The sequence below is a fragment of the Squalius cephalus genome, assembly GCF_949319135.1.
Source record: "Squalius cephalus genome assembly, chromosome: 21".
NCBI lineage: Eukaryota > Metazoa > Chordata > Actinopteri > Cypriniformes > Leuciscidae > Squalius > Squalius cephalus.
Window position 1 is genome coordinate 34,162,662 of NC_137142.1, and position 21,901 is coordinate 34,184,562.

A 21,901-nucleotide genomic window follows, 5' to 3' on the forward strand; every position below is an offset into this window, starting at 1 on the left:
AAGTTCACTTTCAAATTAAAATATCCTGATAATTTACTCTCCCCCACGTCATCCGAGATGTTCATGTCTTTCTTTCTTCAGTTGAAAAGAAATTAAGGTTTTTGAGGAAAACGTTTTCAGGATTTTTCTCCATATAGTGACGTCAATGGGGTCCAACGAGTTGAAGGTACAAATGTGAGTTTCAGTGCAGCTTTAAAGTCTCGACACGATCCAGCCGAGGAATAAGAGGCTTATCTAGACAAACCATCGCTCATTTAAAAAATAAATAATAATAATTCTATACTTTTTAACCACAAATGCCCGTCTTGTACTATCTCTGAGATTGGACGTTGGAAAGGTCACAAATCCTGGAATGTTTTCCTCAAAAACCTTAATTTCTTTTCGACTGAAGAAAGAAAGACATGGACATATTGGATGACATGGAGGAGAGTAAATTATCAGGAAATGTTTATTTGAAAGTGAACTAATCCTTTAATTTACTAGAGATTCTGACACCATGTTAATTACTGCAGTTTAATTAATGTGAATGAATTATTTCAGGGTTCCTGCAGGTTTCAGTTAGTCAAATTTAAGACCTTTTTAAGACATTTTAAGACCATAAAGATTGAAATTTAAGACCTACACGACGAATTGCCAAAAAATATTCAAATCAAAGAATTCATTTTATTTCAATGAATTCAGTAATTGAAAAAGCATTAACTTAATTTACAGATAAAGCAATCACATTAGTAACCTTCCAGACCCAACAACGCGTGTCAGAGAAAAGAACAGAATTAGATACAATTTTTTTTATAGAAAATTGTACTTTGCATATTATAGGCCTACTGTAAAAAACACATAATTAGTTGACTTTAGTTGATCATAGTTGATCATAACTAGAGATGAAATGGCATGAACATTTCATTTAATTATTTTAGTGCCAAAAATCATCACTGTTATCACAGAATCCTGTTCAAAAAGTACTAATACTACACAATGAAATCAATTCACCAAGTTTTATGTCGAAAAACAGCAACAAATAAAATTAGCATCAATACGCACTAACATAAACATTAAAATAATACGATTAAAAATGATAGCCAGATTTTAAAAGTGTCTTGCAACATGTTATATACTAACATGTACAAGTTCAAATAAAGTTGACAAAAAAGGTTTTTATAAAAAGATAAACCTCACATATTTCAGACTTAAATTTTTTTTTTTTTTTGACTCATTCTTTTTTTATAAAAAATGATTTAGTGACAATTACAATACACTTTAGCTTATCTTTTATTATTAATAGTAAAATTCGGTCCGATTTTCCCGTGGCGTCTGTCGTTGCTATGCAACTCCACAATGACAAAAACGTTTTAGAGGCTAATGGATTTCCACCGCCGAAAAACGCTTGCTGTGTAGCTCTGTTACAAGATTTATTTACGGAGAAGAGAAAAACACCCGTAGTGTTTGGGTGCACCCGCATCCTTCATGTCTTTTTTCATGTTGTTGCGCCTGGAAAAAAAACGAGCGCGTCGCTTCTATTATAAGCGCGCCTACATTTGAATGTAGCCATCGTTTCTGGAAATGAACGAGGGTAAAATCTTTTTTAAGACCTGACTAAATGAAATTTAAGATGAAAATCTGGCTGTTTTTAAGACGTTTTAAGGCCTTAAATTTAAAGTTCAGAATTTAAGACATTTTAAGACTTTTTAAGACCCCGCGGGAACCCTGTTATTTTTAAAAATCGGTTGAGTGAATGATTCAATGACTCCCCTTGTAAATAAAGACTTCCCTTGTTTCATTATTGGATGAATCAGCGCTTTTGAACGAATCTCTTGAATGAATGATTCAATGACTAGCACATTTTTAACAGTCACTTGTCGCCACCTACTGGTGGAAAGATGTAATAATACAATCGTTATTTTAAAGGATAACTCTCGCCAAAATGCAATCTAGGGTCTTTTTGTTAATCTACCTGAGGCAAACTTTCGTTTAAAAGCATAATTAGAATGGAAACACCACTTTTAAGTTTGACCAGAAGGGTCCAGATTTGACCAGATTTTCAAATGGCCTTGTGAATGGGAGTGAATGGGGCACGACTATGATAGCATCAAAAATCACTATTTTTTAAAACACTAAGAAGGCTCGACACAACATGAAACTGTGCTGGAAGTGTCACCAGGGGCTCTACACATGAACTCCAGCATTGAGAACATTGTTTGTGTACACAGAGTTTACTAAAAAGAAAGGTTTTGAACAACTCACTGTAGCTGTGTGTCCGCCGGCATTATGACAGTCAAAAATAGTCAAATTAAAAGGCAGTTTTTGAACAGCTAAAATAACCAGAAGCGGATGAGATCGGAAGCCTCGACACATTCAGGTTACAAATGTTCGAAATGAAAGATAAGGTGGATAAGATCCAGTGCGTCCTGCGTCGTGATACTCACTCACCCACATACTCTCCTCTGGGGTTCGTGATGGACGAGCCGATGGTAAAGCCCTTCCCGTGACCTTCTGACCTCGGCGGAGGCTCATAGTTATCGTCGTGATCGCCGCCCTGTGGCTCCTCATATGTATCGCTCTCCTGAAATATTAATATGTGATCAGTGTCTCTCTATATGTCCTGCTTTTACAACAGCAATAGTGGAGATTAATCGGTATAACTGCATTTTGAAAATTATACTTAAAAGTCATTACTAGTTTCAAATAAATTTAATTTACATTTAATTGAATTAGACGTACACAACAGTGTGAAGTTAGTATCATTGAGATACTATTAGCTATATATTATAGCATTTAATAATGTTTTTATTTTTTTACATATACTATTTTCAAGTTTTATTAATTTGATCGTGTGGTTTTGTCATTTTTATCAGTTTTGTTTTTTAAACCGTGCTGACAAAGTGATTAATTCCGATTAATCACATCTAACATAAAATATGTGTGTGTAAGGGTAAGTGTGTGTGTGTGTGTGTGTGTGTGTGTGTATGTAAGTGTGCGCAAGTATGTGTGTGTGTGTGTGTGTGTTTAAAAATATATATCTATTTGTTGCATTTTTTTATTTGGTGTAAAAAGGGCCCTTAAAAACACCACAATTTACTGTGTTCATATATTTCATGAGTAGATACTAATTAGATATGTTTATTTTAAAACAGGTTTCTTTTATTAATATTGTGAAACTTAAATTACTGAAATTAATATTGAACACTACACTGTAAAAAAATGTGCTGCCTTAAATTAACTACAATCAACTTTGATGTCATTTCAACGTAAATTACACTAAACTGACTTAAAAGATGAGTTGAATCTTGTATAACTTATATAAAAAGTTTTAAATTGCTTAATGTATTTTGATGAGCTAAAGCAATGTAAAAACATATGTCGTCATAACTTATTGATCATATCATTTTTTCTGGTCGTACAGTCATTAAATAATTACTGATGTTACATTTGTACCATTTCTCCCATAAGTGAGCTGTGAATGTCAGGCGGAGAAGTGATATTACCGAAGAAGAAGAACAATCATGCACTTACAAAATCTGAGTCAGAGTATCTCTCGGTATCCGGAGCTTCGCCTGAAAAGTGACACAACATGAGGTCAGAAACTGAATATATTTAGAGTGTGTTTTAATGGTCCATGAATGCCTGTGTCATGCATGTCATTTTAAGCCACTGTATTACATTATGCTTTATATTATTTCATAGGCCTGAATCAACCTGACTGCATTGGGTCACATTAAGGGCCAGATCCAGTAGAAATAGGTGCTCATTTTTCTATTTCTGTTGAGAGAGACTTGCCTTGATAGTCCCTTGCTGGTACTTTCGGAGGACCTTTCTTCTTTATTCTGAAACACAATTGAAAATAACCCAAAATATAGGAAGTTCTTGAGAGTTGATATCAGCACATTGTGGATTAGTGATGCTGAGCGAGCGAGTGGATTTGTAGTTTTCATTTGTCAGCAACCTTTAAACACCGCATCCTATAATTGCATGTAATCTACAACAGGCAAAAGCAAAGACACACAATGGCTGGATGCATTTGCAATGGAATAATGAGACGGTTGTTAAAGTTAAAAGCCAGATTATAGTAAGTCTTTCCAAAGACACCACAAAGATGACGTAACGGTGGCTGTCTGGGGCCATTTCTTCACATACAGACATAGAAGAACAAGCTATATTTTGCACTTGAAAAGAGCTTTTAAGCAAGATAATTTGCTTTTCTCAATAAGCCTAAATTTGAAGCAAACACACCTACAGGCTAACAATGATGTTAAGACACGCATGCATGCTTTTACGAGTTAGGGTTCACAGCACAGAGACGCAGTGAAACATTCATCATACCGGTCCAGCGTATTTCTTCCAGTTTTGAGAATATTAGCGGTTTGTTCGTTCTGAAACCTTAAAAATGAATGAATATTAATTACATTTCCTGAAGAATATGTGAGTGTGCAAAACTCACCTCCACTTATCTAGGCTGTATTCAAGAAAACGGTCAAACCAGTGTCGTAGTAAAGTTCAGACACGAGGAATCATTGATGTCTGGCGTGTAAATGGTGCGGAACAAACACGCACTGAAGTGCAGTGAAGTTTCATATACTCAGGGTTCATGGAAAAACCCATAAGCATGAACAATTGCTACTGTGATACTTGACTTGCAATACAATGCAATAATTGCATCAGGAATGCTCCGAAACTGTTTTGGTTTTTTTTTTTATGTTACTATAATGAATGTTTTGGACCGCAGGTGTCCTTTCATTAATAACAATTGCTTGCTATTGGTGCAATAATGCTGTTTTCCGTCATGCACGCCACACCTAATGGCCCGTTTTGGGACTATTCCTCTGAATGAATAGAGGAAGTGAGAGCGAATGTGTTTGAGGACAGTCACCAGATGTTTCCTCGTGTCTGTTTTCAGCCTGACTGCTCAGAACGTAGATAACATACCGTTTTAGTCTGTTGAAGAGGCTGTCGTCATTCTTCTTTATATCTTGAACAATTTTTTGGAGTTGCCTGAGAAACAAAACACGATGAGAGTTAATAAAAGCACATAGTGTACACTAGTGGTTAAAAGTTGGAAAGGAGTCTCTTCTGCTCACCAAGGCTGCATTTACTTGACCAAAAATACAGTAAAATTGTGAAATATTATTATCATTTAAAATTGCCATTTTCTATGTGAATATATAGTAAAGTGTAATTTATTCCTGTGATCAAAGCTGAATTTTCAGCATCATTACTCCAGTCTTCAGAGTCACATGATCCTTCACAAATCACTCGAATATGAGGATTTGATTATCAGTGTTGAAAACAGTTTGTATGTAACATGATTAATATTTTTGTGGAAACTGTGATACATTTTATTTTTCAAGATTCTTTGATGAATAGAAAGTTCAAAAGAACAGCATTTATTTGAAATAGAATCTTTTGTAACATTATAGATAGATGGATGTTCAGATATATAAATAGACAGATAGATAGATAGACAGATAGATAGATAGATAGATAGATAGACAGATAGATAGATAGATAGATAGATAGATCGATATTCCGATAGATAGATAGATTGATAGATAGATAGATCGATATTCCGATAGATAGATGGACAGATATTCATATAGATAGATTGATAGATAGATAGATCGATATTCCGATAGATAGATGGACAGATATTCATATATAGATATTCATATATAGATATTCATATAGATAGATGTGAGTGACCATACGTCCTGTTTAACCAGGACATGTCTGGCCAGGATTTCGAGATCGCCCAAAATGCCCGGGATTCGGCTTTTGCTTTCTACAGTCAGCATTCATTATGTTTACATTATTACATTATTTGACACTGACACGTACGTGCCAGCTTTGCAGGTCATGCATTCTGCTTCACACGGATCCCGATCGAGACGAAAACACAGGAATTTTCTTAGCAATGCTAAAACGCACATCAACCGATCACTTGTTTAGCGTTCATGTAAACACTACATTCAGATTCACCAATCGGAATTAATTCAGTCCTATTGAATCAAAAGGTGTGCATGTAAACTAAATGAATGGCGACGAGAAAGCAAAAGTCGAATCCTGGATGTTTTGGGCGATCTCGAAATCCCGGCCAGACATGTCCTGGAAAAAGAGGACGTATGGTCACCCTAAGATAGATAGATAGATAGATATTCAGATAGATAGATAGATAGATAGATTTACATTTATGTATTTGGCAGACACTTTTATCCAAAGCGACTGACATTGTATTTCAAGCTACACATTTACATTCTTATCAGTTCTTGCTTTCCCTGGAAGTCTAACCCATGACCTTGGGAATGCCAACGCGTTGAATTATGTGTTTTAACTTCTTATCAGATCCAGAGATAACTGTTTCTGACAGACTCGATCTGAGCGGCTTCACGTCTGCGAGCGAGACGTATAATGAACATAATCACAGGCCTCAGAACAGTCCAACACTAACTCTCTAACTCCACCAAATCCATCAGACAGTCACATGATCATCCTCACTGAACTCCGCTATCAGGATCACACTGAAGGTTTGCTGATTAAACGCTTTTACATTTACATTTATAAAACATTTGAAACGTTTTTTTACACATTTTGAGAGATATACAGATAAAAAACATTTTTATTTAAACTAGTGCTGGGCAACGATTAATCTCATCTAACATAAAAGTTTGTGTTTAATATATGTGTGTGTACTGTGTATAATTATTTTGTGTATAAAAATACACACACACACATGCATGTGTATATTTATATGATATATAAATATAAATATTTTATATCTAAATAACACATTTAAAAAAATATATACACTACCGTTCAAAAGTTTGCGGTCAGTAAGATTTTTAATGTGTTTAAAAGAAGTCTCTTCTGCTCACCAATGCTGCATTTATTTGATTAAAAATACAAACAAAAACAGTAATATTGTGAAATATTATTATAATGTAAATCATCTGTTTTCTATGTGAATATATAGTAAAGTGTAATTTATTCCTGTGATCAAAGCTGAATTTTCAGCATCATTACTCCAGTCTTCAGTGTCACATGATCCTTCAGAAATCACTCTAATATGAGGATTTGATGATCAAGAAACATTTATGATTATTATCAATGTTGAAAACAGTTTTTTACATTTTTATTTCAATAGAAAGTTCAAAAGAACAGCATTTATCTGAAATCTAAAGCTTCTGTAACATTAAACACTACCGTTCAAAAGTTTGGGGTCAGTAAGAATTTTAATTTTATTTTTTGGGGAAAAAAATAAAATAAATCAGTACTTTTATTCATCAAGGATGAGTTAAACTGATCAAAAGTTACAGTAAAGTCATTTATAATGTTAGAAAATATTCTATTTTAAATAAATGCTGTTCTTTTGAACTTTCTATTTATCAAATAATCCTGAAAAAAAATGTGTACACAAGTGTTTTCAACATTGATAATAATCATAAATGTTTCTTGATCATCAGATCATCATATTAGAGTGATTTCTGAAGGATCATGTGACACTGAAGACTGGAGTAATGATGCTGAAAATTCAGCTTTGATCACAGGAATAAATTACACTTTACTGTATATTCACATAGAAAACATAATTTCAAAAATATATTTCACAATATTACTGTTTTTTTATTGTTTTTAATCAAATAAATGCAGCCTTGGTGAGCAGAAGAGACTTCTTTTAAACACATTAAATATCTTACTGACCCCAAACTTTTGAACGGTAGTGTATATATACATGCATGTGGTGTGTATTTAAATATACAAAATAATTGTACACACACATATATTATGTACACAAACTTTGATTTTGGATGCGATTAATCGTGATTAATCGTTGCTCTGATTAAAACAAATGTAGGTTTGACCAGCAAAACGTTAGATCCTTGGAAGAAGTAGTTTTATCCTCTTAACATTGAATCTTTGTTAACCAGTGACTGGAAGAGCGCAGTAAACCTCCTAACGCATAATATAGATAATATCAGAGATCTCTCACCTCAGTTTATCCGCAGCAGGAGCCGCGAGTCTGTTGAACTGCTCCATTGTGTGTGTGTGACTGTGGACTGTGAGCTCGTACTCGTGTGTGTGTGTGTGTGTGTGTGTGTGTTAAACAGCACAAGCTGCAGATGTAGGAGGGCCATTTTCCACAGAAGTGGTTCGTAATAAGGATTTCGAAACTGCGGTTAAACGTCATGTTACCGCTATATTTAGAGTCAAACCTGATTCACTTGATGCTATTTCTTGAATCTCTGGATTCTCAGTTCTCCGTCTGTGCTTTTTCCAACCTTTTAATGTCTATAATAATTCTGAATGATTTTGTCTTCACATTACTGCACTAGTCTTCTGATGCATACAAATCTGCACTATGAGTGACGTTTAATGCAGTCGTATTAATAATGTAACACATTTATTCCTAGCTAAGTAAGCGCTCGTATTTTTCTCCATGGATACGAAACAAACTCACAAGGCTTTTCTTAAAAGGTTTTGAAAGGGTTAGTGAAAGTATGTGCTTTATTTTTAGTTGCAGTTGTATTGCAACAATAATAAAGTGACAATGTTCTGTAATGTAGATATTGTGACGACTACATATTTCCTTTAAAGCCATTATTCATAATGTATGTTATAATAATGCATCCGATATTTTCATAAATAAAACCAAAGTTGAAATGCATTATGGGTAGATTCATTTTTGATTGTTGTCATGTTTTAATGCATTATATTTTCTAAAGGTGTAATAGGGAAAAAATAAATATTATAATGTATTATAACTGTACAGTGTACAAATAAACAATGCATCATAAAGTGCATTAAAAGGCATAACTAATGCATTAAAATACTTGTAGAATGCATTATATATAAAGGCTTCAAGTAAATTGTTACCCCATTTTTATTGCTGAAGTATATTAGTAGTAAATATATTTTGTTAGATGCACAGGCCACAAAACTGTTTTGTGTGTGTAAGTAAAACAGTTTCCTCATTGCTGCTGACAATCATTGACCAATGAGGAACACATGAGAAATAACACTGGGAATGTAATACTATAAGTGCCTGTGTGTAGAGTTTAGAGTTTAGAGTAGAGTAGAAATAGAAGAGAAACCGGTTCCTTACGGCCGATGGAGGAGGCTGAACTTGTTGAGGTCGCCGTCCGACAGAGTCTGCAAAAGAAACCACAGTTCAGAGAAGCTTTTCATGCAACTTCAAGAGAATTTCTACGAAGAGAATTAGTAATATTCAGTGACAGTCGAGTTTCTGATACAAACACACAATCTCTGTGACTTTGCTTAAAAGAAACTTGTTCTAAAGAATAAAAATAAACATTGCATTTGTGCTTAAATTATAGTAGTTAAATTAGGACGTCTGATTTATTTCTGTGTATATATATATATATATATATATATATACTGTGTATATATATATATATATATATATATATATATATATATATATATATATACACACATACACACACACACACACACACACACACATACATATTGTTAGTTTATCGTAGCTAATTCATTGACTAATGTTGACAAATGAGACGTTTGTTACCAGCCTGTCCAACATGTACATTTGATTCGTGTTGTCACATTTTCATTGAACTTTTTTTATTTCATAAATTAGTTCAGAAATTGACTCTGCAGTTTGTGTCACTCGAAAGTGTTTCTGTGAAACTATAAATGTTTAATGAAAATATTCATGGGTAAATATTGTTATAATGCTTTGTTTGATTAAGTTATATCAGTTATTGTTTGACTGTAATTTAATGCATTTCAGTTGCTGAACATCATTGCATTTTGTGCCACATAAAATCATAGCAAAAGTAAAATATTAAATCTCTGACATGTGGCTTAAAATAAAATATATTCTGCCATTTATTCACTTTTTGAATGAATATAGGTGAAGCTGAAGACAATTTGCACTCTTAAATATAATAATATAACTTTAAATGCACTACAAAGTGTGGATCATAGTCAGAGCTGGACAAAGTACACAACTTGAGTGAAAGTACAGATACTACTGGTCAAATATTACTCCGTTACAAGTAAAAGTTGTAAATACCTATTTTTACTTAAGTAAAAGTACAGAAGTACTCGTTTTTAAAAGTACTTAAGTATCTAAAGTAAATGTCAATGCATTGTTTTATTATTGTTGTGTGTAATACTTACAGTACCTTATGCCTCTGAATCTATGCCTGCCTATATCAATATCAGATGTATTTCTAGAACACAGTTCCAGTAGTGGGATTGAATGTGAGACTGAGTAAGTCACTCAATAACGTCCACAATGGTTTCGGACACCCAAATGGCTGTTTCCTCAAACAGTGCCCTATTTAAAGTTTTTTGGCTTTTAGTATGAATATTTCAGCATTACTGTTATCTATAAGCTAGTGTGCTCCAAAACAATGACACAATTCACATTTAGAAGACCAAACCCAGCGCTGAAAATGAAAATCAGGTTGATGATGTTGGATTCTGTCATCAACTCGACTTTCATTTCCAACCAAAATGCAACCCCTGCAACCAAAATCATCCCCTGACTGACGTTACTACTTTCTACTCAAGGACCGTAGAAATGTAGTGGAGTAAAAAGTATGATATTTGTCTTTCAAATGTGGTGAAGTTAAAGTAAAAGGTTTCCAGAAAAAATAATACTCAAGTAAAGTACAGATACTCAAAGAGTGTACTTAAAGGGATAGTTCACTTTGAAATTAAATTTTGGTATGTTTTAGTTCACCCCAAAATGAAAATTTCCTAATAATTTACTCACCCCAATGCCATCCAGGATATCCATGTCTTTCTTTCCTCAGTGGGAGAGAAATTATGTTTTTTGAGGAAAACATTTCTGGATTTTTCTTCTAACAATGGACTTCATTGGTTACCATCGTACGCGATCACAGCTGAAGAAGAGGTTGTTATCTAGCGAAACGAGAGGTCATTTTCAAAACAAAATTATAATTTATAGACTTTTTACCTTCAATAGTTGGGATTGAGCTGATCAACAAACGGACAGGGAACTACGTCATCACGTTGAAAGGTCACGCCGGCGCCGGCAGAAGAACCGCCCCACTGTTTACAATGCGACCGCACGTAGGAGGATAGTTCAAATAGTATTGTTTGCTATAATATACAGTACAGGCCAAAAGTTTGGACACATTACTATTTTTAATGTTTTTGAAAGAAGTTTCTTCTGCTCATCAAGCCTGCATTTATTTGATCAAAAATACAGAAAAAAATGTAATATTGTGATATATTATTACAATTTAAAATAATTGGTTTTCAATTTATTATACTTTAAATTATCATTTATTTCGGTGATGCAAAGCTGAATTTTCAGGATCATTACTCCAGTCTATCACACGATCCTTTAGAAATCATTCTAATGTTCTGATTTATTATGAGTGTTGGAAACAGTTCTGCTGCCTAATATCCACCTTATTCTGCTCAGTCTAAACAATGCGCGCTGCCATGACGGCTCCTCATGTGCTGTTGTTATTTGTTTTAACAATTCAAAGAAGATTTCAAACTTTTTAGAAACTGAGTGTTTCGAGCAAGATAAGAAGGAGATAATGCCCATGTCCGATTCCGTATCAGATACATTCAATAAAGTAAACGTTTAGAGTGGTTAGCGTTAAAACTGAACTTTTCTCGCTACTAGTACAGGTCAAGCGCTATGAACCGGAAGTATGGAACCGGAGTCGTCGTTATGGCAGCGCCCATTGTTTAGAGCAGAATAAGGTGGATATTTGATGAATAAAAGGTTAAAAAGAACTGCATTTATTCAAAATAATAAAAATTTTTTTTTAAATATAAATCTTCTTTATTATCACTTTTTATCAATTTAACACATCCTTGCTGAATAAAATTATTGATTTATTTAAAAAAAAATAAAGAAAAAAATTACTGACCCCAAATTACTGACCAGTAGTGTATATTGTTGTTATTAAATATTTCTATCTTGAAAACATTTGCTTTTTTTTTCTTTTCTTTTTTCTTTTTCTTTTTTTTTATTCATCAAAGTATCCTAAAAAAGTATCACAGGTTATGAAAAAATATTAAGCAGCAGAACTGTTTCCAACTTTGATAGTGAATCATCATATTAGAATGATTTCTAAAGGATCATGTGATAGACTGGAGTAATGATGCTGAAAATTCAGCTTTGCATCACCGAAATAAATGATAATTTAAAGTATAATAAATTGAAAACCAATTATTTTAAATTGTAATAATATATCACAATATTACATTTTTTCCTGTATTTTTGATCAAATAAATGCAGGCTTGATGAGCAGAAGAAACTTCTTTCAAAAACATTAAAAATAGTAATGTGTCCAAACTTTTGGCCTGTACTGTATATAGTAATAGTATTCAGTGAATATGAATAGTATATGAATAACATTCTGATGAATATGAATAGTAGTTCAAATAGTATTGCCGGCGCCGGCGTGACCTTTCAACGTGATGACGTAGTTCCCTGTCCGTTTGTTGATCAGCTCAATCCCAACTATTGAAGGTAAAAAGTCTTTGAAAATGACCTCTCGTTTCGCTAGATAACAACCTCTTCTTCAGCTGTGATCGCGCACAGCCCGTTTAAACACTTCAAAGACTTTTGAAACTGCATTGATTTGGACTTAAAAACCAATGAAGTCCATTGTTAGAAGAAAAATCCAGAAATGTTTTCCTCAAAAAACATAATTTCTCTCCCACTGAGGAAAGAAAGACATGGATATCTTGGATGGCATTGAGGTGAGTAAATTATTAGGAAATTTTCATTTTGGGGTGAACTAATCCTTTAAGTACAGTATTCAAGTAAATGCACTTTGTGACTGTCCACTTCTGATCATAGTAATAAAACTGATGTTACTTTGCAGAATGGGATTTCTAAAGTATCAAAAGTTGAGCTGAAAAGGTGAAATCATGCAAAAAAGAAAATATGATCTTTTTTTTAATGTAAGATCTTATTATGAACTTCTCTGGGTTTATTAGAGACACAGATTTCATGCTCAACGCTTTAAACATTAGTATGCTACGCTTATACTTCAGGAACCGCTGAATAATTCAGTGAGTAAGTTGTTTTGTTCCTAGTTTAGCATCTTCGTGTTTTCGAACACCCTAGTTATGTTTTGAATGAAATACTGTAGCTTACTGAATTATGCAACAATAGATTTTTCTGTAGTAGTTTGCTGAGGTTTTTTTCCCCAATCAGAAAGCTTGATCTGGCTTTTCCCAGAGTCCAACACTAGGTGGAGCCCTCACCCAGCAGCGAAACTGAGGCTGCTGTTCACTCAAAGTGTGTACCTGTGTGTGTGTGTTGGGGAAAGTGCATACATTTGAGTGTTTTGACATATTGGCAAATATTAACGAGTCATAAAATCAATGGACAGAGCTTGATGACTGTTAATAAATGATGAGGAGAGCTTTCGAAGGAAGAAAATGTCCTCTGAGACTCACAGAGAGATGATTTATGCTCTAATTCTTCCTGAATAATGTAAATACTCTATTTTACATATTTATTTTTTATGTTAAAATTCTTTGGCCTCGTTTCATTTTGCACTTTTTAGTAGTTACTTTTATGAGCTCCCTTTCCTTTAACTTAACTTTATTTTGGTTGTGGAGATGCTGGAGCATCTTGGGCTGAATGCTGCTTTTATTTTACTTTATTATTTTTATGTTATTTGGGTCAAGGAGATGCTTATTATATTATTTTATTTTATTTTATTTTATTACTTTTTTATTTGGGTTGTGGAGATGCTGGAGCATCTCAGGTTTAAGGCGTATTTTATTTATTTAATTTGTTTATTTATTATTTTTTTACTTCATTTGGGACATGGTGATGCTGGAACATCTCCGACTAAAGGCTTATTTAATTTAATTTAATTTAATTTAATTTTATTTAATTTAATTTTATTTGGGTCATGGTGAGGCTGGAGCATCTTGGGTTGAAGGTTTCTTTTATTTTATTGTTTTTATTTATTTGGGTCACGGGGATGCTTATTATTTTATTTTATTTTATTACTTTTTTATTTGGGTTGTGGAGATCTCAGGTTTAAGGTGTATTTTATTTATTTTTATTTATTATTTATTTGTTTACTTTACTTTATTAAATTCTTTGGCCTCGTTTCATTTTGCACTTTTTAGTTGTTACTTTTATGAGCTTCCTTTCCTTTCCTTTAACTTAACTTTATTTGGGTTGTGGAGATGCTGGAGCATCTTGGGCTGAATGCTTCTTTTATTTATTTTCTTTTATTATTTTTATTTTATTTGGGTCAAGGAGATGCTTATTATTTTATTTTATTTTATAACTTTTTTATTTGGGTTGTGGAGATGCTGGAGCACCTCAGATTTAAGGTGTATTTTATTTATTTAATTTGTTTATTTATTATTTATTTATTTACTTCATTTGGGTCATGGTGATGCTGGAACATCTCCGACTAAAGGCTTATTTTATTTTATTTTATTTTATTTTATTTTATTTATTTATTTTTATTTGGGTCACGGTGAGGCTGGAGCATCTGGGGCTTAAGGTTTATTTTTATTTAATTTCATTTTTTTAGGGTTGCGGAGATGCTTGAGCATCTGGGGCTTAAGGTTTATTTTTTATTTAATTTCATTTTTTTAGGGTTGCAGAGATATGCTTGAGCATCTCGGGCCGAAGGTTTCTTTTATTTTTTGATTGATTGCAAAGCATGTAAACTTTGACACCGCCACATGCACAGGCCATTAGTTAGCCTCAAACTAGAAATGTGGTTTGAACTATAAATAAAAATGTTCATCACATATCCTTCTGCTTTAGTGTAATACTCTCTGCATTACGCATCAAAACCCCCGACTGCTGAAGTCTTGGCGAAGCGTCTTTCATAAGTATCTGACGGATCTAAAAGAGACAAATGCAAGAGGTTGAGTTTTCTGAAACTCCAACTCTCTGCAGACAAAGACAAGAAAATCTCAAAGTCCTGCCTGAAATCAAGCTTAGCCTTTTGACACAGAATAAAATATGGAATATTTCTCCTTGGAAGCTGCTTGCTGAGGTGAATTATTTATGTGGAGATTCTCCAGGAGTCGAAGCGAGAGACACTGGAATCACAGCTGCATATTAAACAGCTTCAGCTTTCACATAAGCGGCGCTCAGAGTCTCGGCTCGAGTCCCACAGACTCTCAGACCTCTGAACGCAGTCGGAGAACAATGACCAATCACATCAAGAACCACAACATCACCACGTTTGACCAAGTGCTCCGTCTACATCAAACCTCTTCAGACTCCGGGACTCTGGTGTTGTGTAACACTAGGAGTGTCACAATATATGGCAATACAGCAATACAACAATATGTATTGTGTGTAGTTCACCCAAAATAAAAATTCATGTTTTCAGAGTTTTAGTGTCAGTACTACATAAACTACTATATATAATGTTGAATATAATGTACACTCTCAGAAAAAAAAGTACAAAAGCTGTCATTGGGACAGCTCCTTTCAAAAGGGGTTAGGTACTAATATGTACACTTTTGGTACTAATATCTACACTTTAGGTACTAATACGTACACTTTTGGAACTAATATCTACACTTTAGGTACTAATATGTACATTTTGGAACTAATATGTACACTTTTGGAACTAATATCTACACTTTTGGTACTAATATGTACATTTTGGAACTAATATGTACACTTTTGGAACTAATATGTACACTTTTGGTACTAATATGTACATTTTGGAACTAATATGTACACTTTTGGTACTAATATGTACACTTTTGGTACTAATATGTACACTTTAGGTACTAATATGTACAATTTTGGTACTAATATGTACACTTTTGGTACTAATATGTACACTTTTGGAACTAATATGTACATTTGAGGGACTAATATGTACACTTTTGGAACTAATATGTACATTTGAGGGACTAATATGTACACTTTAGGTACTAATATGTACACTTTAGGTACTAATATGTACAATTTTGGTACTAATATGTACACTTTTGGTACTAATATGTACACTTTTGGAACTAATATGTACACTTTTGGAACTAATATGTACACTTTTGGAACTAATATGTACACTTTAGGTACTAATATGTACACTTTAGGTACTAATATGTACACTTTAGGTACTAATATGTACAATTTTGGTACTAATATGTACACTTTTGGTACTAATATGTACACTTTTGGTACTAATATGTACACTTTTGGAACTAATATGTACATTTGAGGGACTAATATGCACTCTTTAGGTACAAAGGTGTACATTTTGAAAAGGTACCGCCAGTGACAGCTTTTGTACCTTTTCTGAGAGTGTATAATAATGCAATGGGGGAATATTTGTAACAATATGGTGTAACAATATATGGCAATACAAAAATACAACAATATGTATCGTGGATAGTGACAATATTTATTGTGTGTAGTTCACACAAAATAAAAATTCAAGTTTTCAGAGTTTTAGTGTCAGTACTACATAAACTACTATATATAATGTTGAATATAATGTATACTAATGCTATGGGGGAATATCTGTGGGTCCTGATAATGCCAAATATCTGATGTTACCAGAAAAAAGTGAAAAAAATAACTAGTCAGAGACAGAGTGCAAGCATATATTATAAAGCATATATAATAATTCTGTATTTTCAGCTTCAGAATCATGAATATATTCTGGTGTCTCTATTGTCCTGTGCTTTGGGTTTCAGCTCCAAGTCCAAGTCTATTCATTTACACACATAATGTAAAACCAAATTTAGCATTTTAATCAACAGTTCATTTTTTGTTCACCCTTTTATCATGTGTCTCGGAGTATCGCAATAATATCATATCGTGAGTTCAGTATCGTGATATGTATCGAATCGTGACATGAGGGCATCGTTACACCCCTAGTTGACACATTTCACCTTTAAAACTGATCTGAGAACAGAAAAAAATTGCTTTCCAAGTTGCAAGCAACTCCTAATTATAAGACTCACGAGATCATTGGGTTTTCTTTCCTATTAAATCAAGGGATGGTGTTTTATGAACTTCTTCTTGTTGGAAAAGTAGCATATATTGTTGGTAATTTAACACTGGAGTGAAAGTCATGAAGTCTCATCACGCTCTCAGCACACACTCATCGAGTGTCAAAGGAAACGTTCCTGTGATCTACACACTCTTTCACCAGATGGTTACCGCATAAACGCCACATGAATATGCAAAGATATCTGATATATGCCCTCAGCACCCGTTCAGGAGGACACTGGGAGAGTTGGGGAAAACACGCTGTTACTTCACCAAACTTTACGCTGCAAGTGAAAGAAATGAAATGCCCTTTTTCCCAGTAAAGGAGGTTTAGTGTACGCCCAGCTGGCCAATCAGGATTTAGGAAGTAGTTTCTGAAGAAGAGAGGCCGTCGTTTTCTTTTTTTTAACTTTTTGCTGAGTCAGCAAAACAAAAATGAGAACCAGTGTATTTTGTTTTCATCATACTTTTAATGAGATATTTAAAAAAGCATCAGAACAGGTAAGAAGTTTCTATTTTACTTTAATTTATTAATATATTTATTTTTTATTTATCTAGTGTCTCGGGCTGAAATTGTTTATCTACTTTCTCGGGCTGAAGTTTTATTTTATTTGTATTTTATTCTTGTGCTGAATTTTTTATTTTATTTTATGTTTTATCTACTGTCTCGGCCTGAAGTTTTGTTTTATTTTTTTATTTGTCTACTTTCTCAGGCTGAAGTTTTATTTTATTTAATTTCTGATGTACTGTCTTGTGCTGAAGTTTTATTTTATTGACTTTTTGGGCTGGAGTTTTATTTTAGATATTTTATTTATTGTCTTGGGCTGAAGTTTTATTTAATTTACTTAAATTGTTTATTTATCTTCTTTCTCGGGGTGAAGTTTTTTTATCCACTGTTTTGTGCTGAAGTGTTTTATTCATTTTTATTTAGTTTTTACTCCCTGGCTGAAGTTTTACTTTACTTTACTTTACTTTACTTTACTTTACTTTACTTTACTTTACTTTAACACAATCCAACTAAACACTGATCTCACACATGCTGTGATTGATGCCCATAGATTCGGGCTGAATCGAGTCTGATGATTCTGATGAACTTTATACGGGTCATAAATTCGATTTTGGACTGATGACATCATGCATGTGAGTCCCACCCTTCATGTTCTTCTCTTGTTGAATATCCCATTTGTAAATGTGTCACATTATTAATAACAAGTGTTATTAAAGTGTGTAATAATGACTGTTTCCAAACAGTTCTTCAGGCGATCTCACTCAAACCCACAGCATGAATAATCTCCGGGTCATTAAAAGTCTTTCCCTGGCCTGACGGTTCCAGTTTCACCACAGCATCTTAAACGATAAATATTTGCGCTTGTCTAATTCCTCCATCAATGCAAATCCACTATAAAAACCACAGCAAGATGATTGAGTCAGACTGCCATCATTATAATCGCTCACTTCCCCATATGAAAGAGTTTTAAAAGCATCTCTAAAACTATAGCATCTTTAAAAGCACTTATCTAAAATACACGATTAGTAGAATCAAATGTTAACGATATTAACACTGATTAGATTTAGCTGACATTGCAAAGAGAAAATATTGGTCAATATTGACCAAAAGCGAAGATTTGACCAAGAAAGGGAACTTACCAGAAACCGACAGCCGTCAATCCGGTTCCTCTGAACCGAGTCTGCACAGTCTCGCATGTTGTTCTGTGAACAAACACCATTAAGCTTCAGCTCATTAACATATTCATCAATAAACATGACTTAGCCCTTTCTGCACTGGATGAAACAACAAAAATAGGCCTAGTTGAAAAGCATTAAATGTCTTTAGTAAATCGTGGTTCACACACAAACCTGTACTTAAAACTGAACCCTCACCTGAATCAGAAAGCCGGACACTTGCGCGGGACTCCATCCTTCACACTGTTCCCGGGTCGGTAAACTCATCCTGGATCGGTTAAACCCGTCTGAATCCGCTCAGAGGACAACACACACCCAGGAGAGACTTCACTGCCAGTGTGAGGCAAGCTTTTGCAACATGGGAAGTTCCTCTAGCTCTCGATGATGGTAACTGACCCCTACATGAAATGCTTTTCTCACACTTCTGTCTGCGGTGATGAATTCATTCTCGTAGGTAATGCGAAGCCACAAGCACTCGATTTATCTTCACGTGTGATTTTAGGGCCACTATAAAAGCGTGAACGTTCTGCTTTTTTAATGAACGTCCGGCTCTGTGTGGGAAATCGCTGTTTGCACAAACCAAAAGGGAAATGAAAGATTAAATGAGAACACATTTTCTCCATATATAGACCGGATATAGCTGTTACATATGTGAGGGTGTTTTAGTCAAAAGTTTGGTTACATGCATGGTTGTTTCTCACAGACGTTCTCACTTCCATAAGTTATCATATTTTTTTGTTCTTTTTTTTTTTTTTTTTTTATTGTCTAAAATATTGATTTTTCAGTTGTCAGATTGGAGCAATTTGTCACATTTTAAATCTTTTTTTTATTCATTTTATGCTTTTTATATACATTAAAACCAAAATGTATTCAGACACCAGATATAATTTTTGATTTTGTTTTACTAGTGGGTGCAGGACACTATAGTTCATTTATGAGTTACACTTCATTTCAATAGTCCACTTTAGACATTCTACTGACTATACTGTAAGTAACTTTGCAACTACATGTCAACTAACTCTCATTAGAGTATTAGTATACTGTTTGGTTATGGTTAGGGTTAGGAGAATAAGTTGACTTGTATTTGCAGTTACTTATAGTCAGTGTTGGGGGACCATCATCATAAAATGTAAGCAGATATACAGTCTACTAATACTCTAATGACTGATAGTTGACATACAAATTTACTTATAGTCAGTAGAATGTATAAAGTGGACTGTCGAAAGAAAGTGTTACCCATTTATGTAAGTGAAGATAGCAAAATAAAGTAAACTGTAACATATTATACCCAAAAATTCTTCATACAGTGACTACCAGTAAAATTTATAAAGATTTGGTACCAAAAATGATTGGGACACTTTGAGCTGATCATGTTTTGCTGAAGTGTTTTGTCTTTAATTGCTAATGTTCTTTTTACACACAGACTGAACACAATGAAGCATTGCTTTGTAATTGGTCGAGCTAAACTGGTATTATCTAATTGTGTATTAATTGTGTAATTAAATTTAACAGCGACAGATATTCAACATTATTCATTTGTGGACAAAGCCAGTGAAATATCAACTGAGTTCATAACTCTGAGTTCTTGTCATATTTTATTACCATTTTCTAAACTATAGCGAATAAACTGTGCTAATGTGAGAAATGTTGAAGGCGTCTGAATACATTTTGGTTTGTATTTGATTACTTATTTTTGTACTATTTTATGCTTTTTATATTTATTCTCAGTAAATGGCCCATATTAGGTTTCCATTATGACATCTTATTTGCATATTATGTGACAGCATGCTCTATTGGTGTGTTCAACACGATGCATGACGACTAGCCGCGCTCTCCTCTATACCTGTAGCTACAGCACGTAATGGAGAACTATGATAGGTTGTGGTAAATAAAAAAATATATCCATGCTCTCTTTTAGATGGGCTTTGCATTTAAGGGTTTTTTCAGGTCGTGTTTGCATGTGGTTCTGAGCTCTGGTGCTTTTTATAATGTTTGTCATTTCCTATTTAAACAGTTGCAAAATCATTTAGTTGAGCGTAGAATGTAATCAGAAGATATTTGGCATTGCATTATCTACTTTAACACAGAATTACCACAGAATACTCAAGTTTCTGCTTCCTTAAATGTTTATTAGTCAATAAGCTTCAGTTTTGAGAGGGAAATTGAGCATTAGAGTTCTTTCATCCTAAAATCATGTTCAAGTGCTGTTTATGAAGATACAAGAACACACCTGCTTCACAATGATGAGATACAATAAGCTCAAATGAATTTGCTGCATCTGAAGAATGACTCATGTGGAGAGTTTTCTGCGGTGCTTAAAAAGGTCTTAAAAAGTCTGAATTCGCCCTTAAACAAATTAAAGGGATAGTTCACCCAAAAATGAAAATTAGCCCTTGATTTACTCACCCTGAAGTCATCCTAGGTGTATATGACTTTCTTCTTAGACGAAGGGGAAGCTAAGCTGCCAGAAGCTAGTTATTTTAGTCGATAAAGTTTTATTAAATATGGATATTTTTCTTACACAAATGCATTGCTTCACTTCAGAAGACCTTTATTAACCCTCGGAGAGCCGTGTCGAGCACTTTTATGATGGATAGATGCACTTTATAATGAATAGATGCATTTTTATAATGGATAGATGCACTTTTATGATGGATAGATGCACTTTTATGATGGATAGATGCACTTTTATGATGGATAGATGCACTTTTATGATGGATAGATACACTTTATAATGAATAGATGCATTTTTATAATGGATAGATGCACTTTTATGATGGATAGATGCACTTTATAATGAATAGATGCATTTTTATAATGGATAGATGCACTTTTATGATGGATAGATGCACTTTTATGATGGATAGATGCACTTTTATGATGGATAGATGCACTTGATGGATAGATGCACTTTTATGATGGCTAGATCCACTTTTATGATGGATATATGCACTTTTATGATGGATAGATGCACTTTTATGATGGATATATGCACTTTTATGATGGATAGATGCACTTTTATGATGGATATATGCACTTTTATGATGGATAGATGCACTTTTATGATGGATAGATGCACTTTTATGATGGATAGATGTACTTTTATCATGGTTAGATGCACTTTTATGATGGATAGATGCACTTGTATCATGGTTAGATGCACTTTTATGATGGATAGATGCACTTTTATGATGGATAGATGCACTTTTATCATGGATAGATGCACTTTTATGATGGATAGAT

General features: G+C 33.6%; 2 protein-coding genes across 4 annotated transcripts in view; one reads left to right on the forward strand and one right to left on the reverse strand.

Moving 5' to 3' along the window:
* The window catches only part of blnk (B cell linker), a 32,314-nt gene extending 13,067 nt beyond the window's left edge, over positions 1 to 19,247 (reverse strand). Inside the window, exons 1-8 of one of the 3 annotated variants that reach the window (XM_079855668.1) lie at positions 18,857 to 19,247; positions 18,623 to 18,685; positions 9,092 to 9,138; positions 4,921 to 4,986; positions 4,318 to 4,374; positions 3,775 to 3,821; positions 3,511 to 3,551; positions 2,428 to 2,560 (exon numbers count right to left, since the gene is read on the reverse strand). In XM_079855668.1, the coding sequence (XP_079711794.1) occupies positions 2,428 to 2,560; positions 3,511 to 3,551; positions 3,775 to 3,821; positions 4,318 to 4,374; positions 4,921 to 4,986; positions 9,092 to 9,138; positions 18,623 to 18,685; positions 18,857 to 18,925 (523 nt within the window). In that variant the 5' untranslated portion in view covers positions 18,926 to 19,247. Of the gene's footprint in view, positions 1 to 2,427; positions 2,561 to 3,510; positions 3,552 to 3,774; positions 3,822 to 4,317; positions 4,375 to 4,920; positions 4,987 to 7,978; positions 8,083 to 9,091; positions 9,139 to 18,622; positions 18,686 to 18,856 lie in introns of those variants that run through there. The other 2 variants (XM_079855669.1, XM_079855670.1) reach the window with 2 other exon arrangements.
* dntt (deoxynucleotidyltransferase, terminal) overlaps positions 18,974 to 21,901 on the forward strand; it is a 156,738-nt gene continuing 153,810 nt past the window's right edge. Inside the window, exon 1 of the mRNA XM_079855672.1 lies at positions 18,974 to 19,045. The gene's annotated coding sequence lies outside the window, so the exon portion shown is untranslated. The remainder of the gene's footprint in view (positions 19,046 to 21,901) is intronic.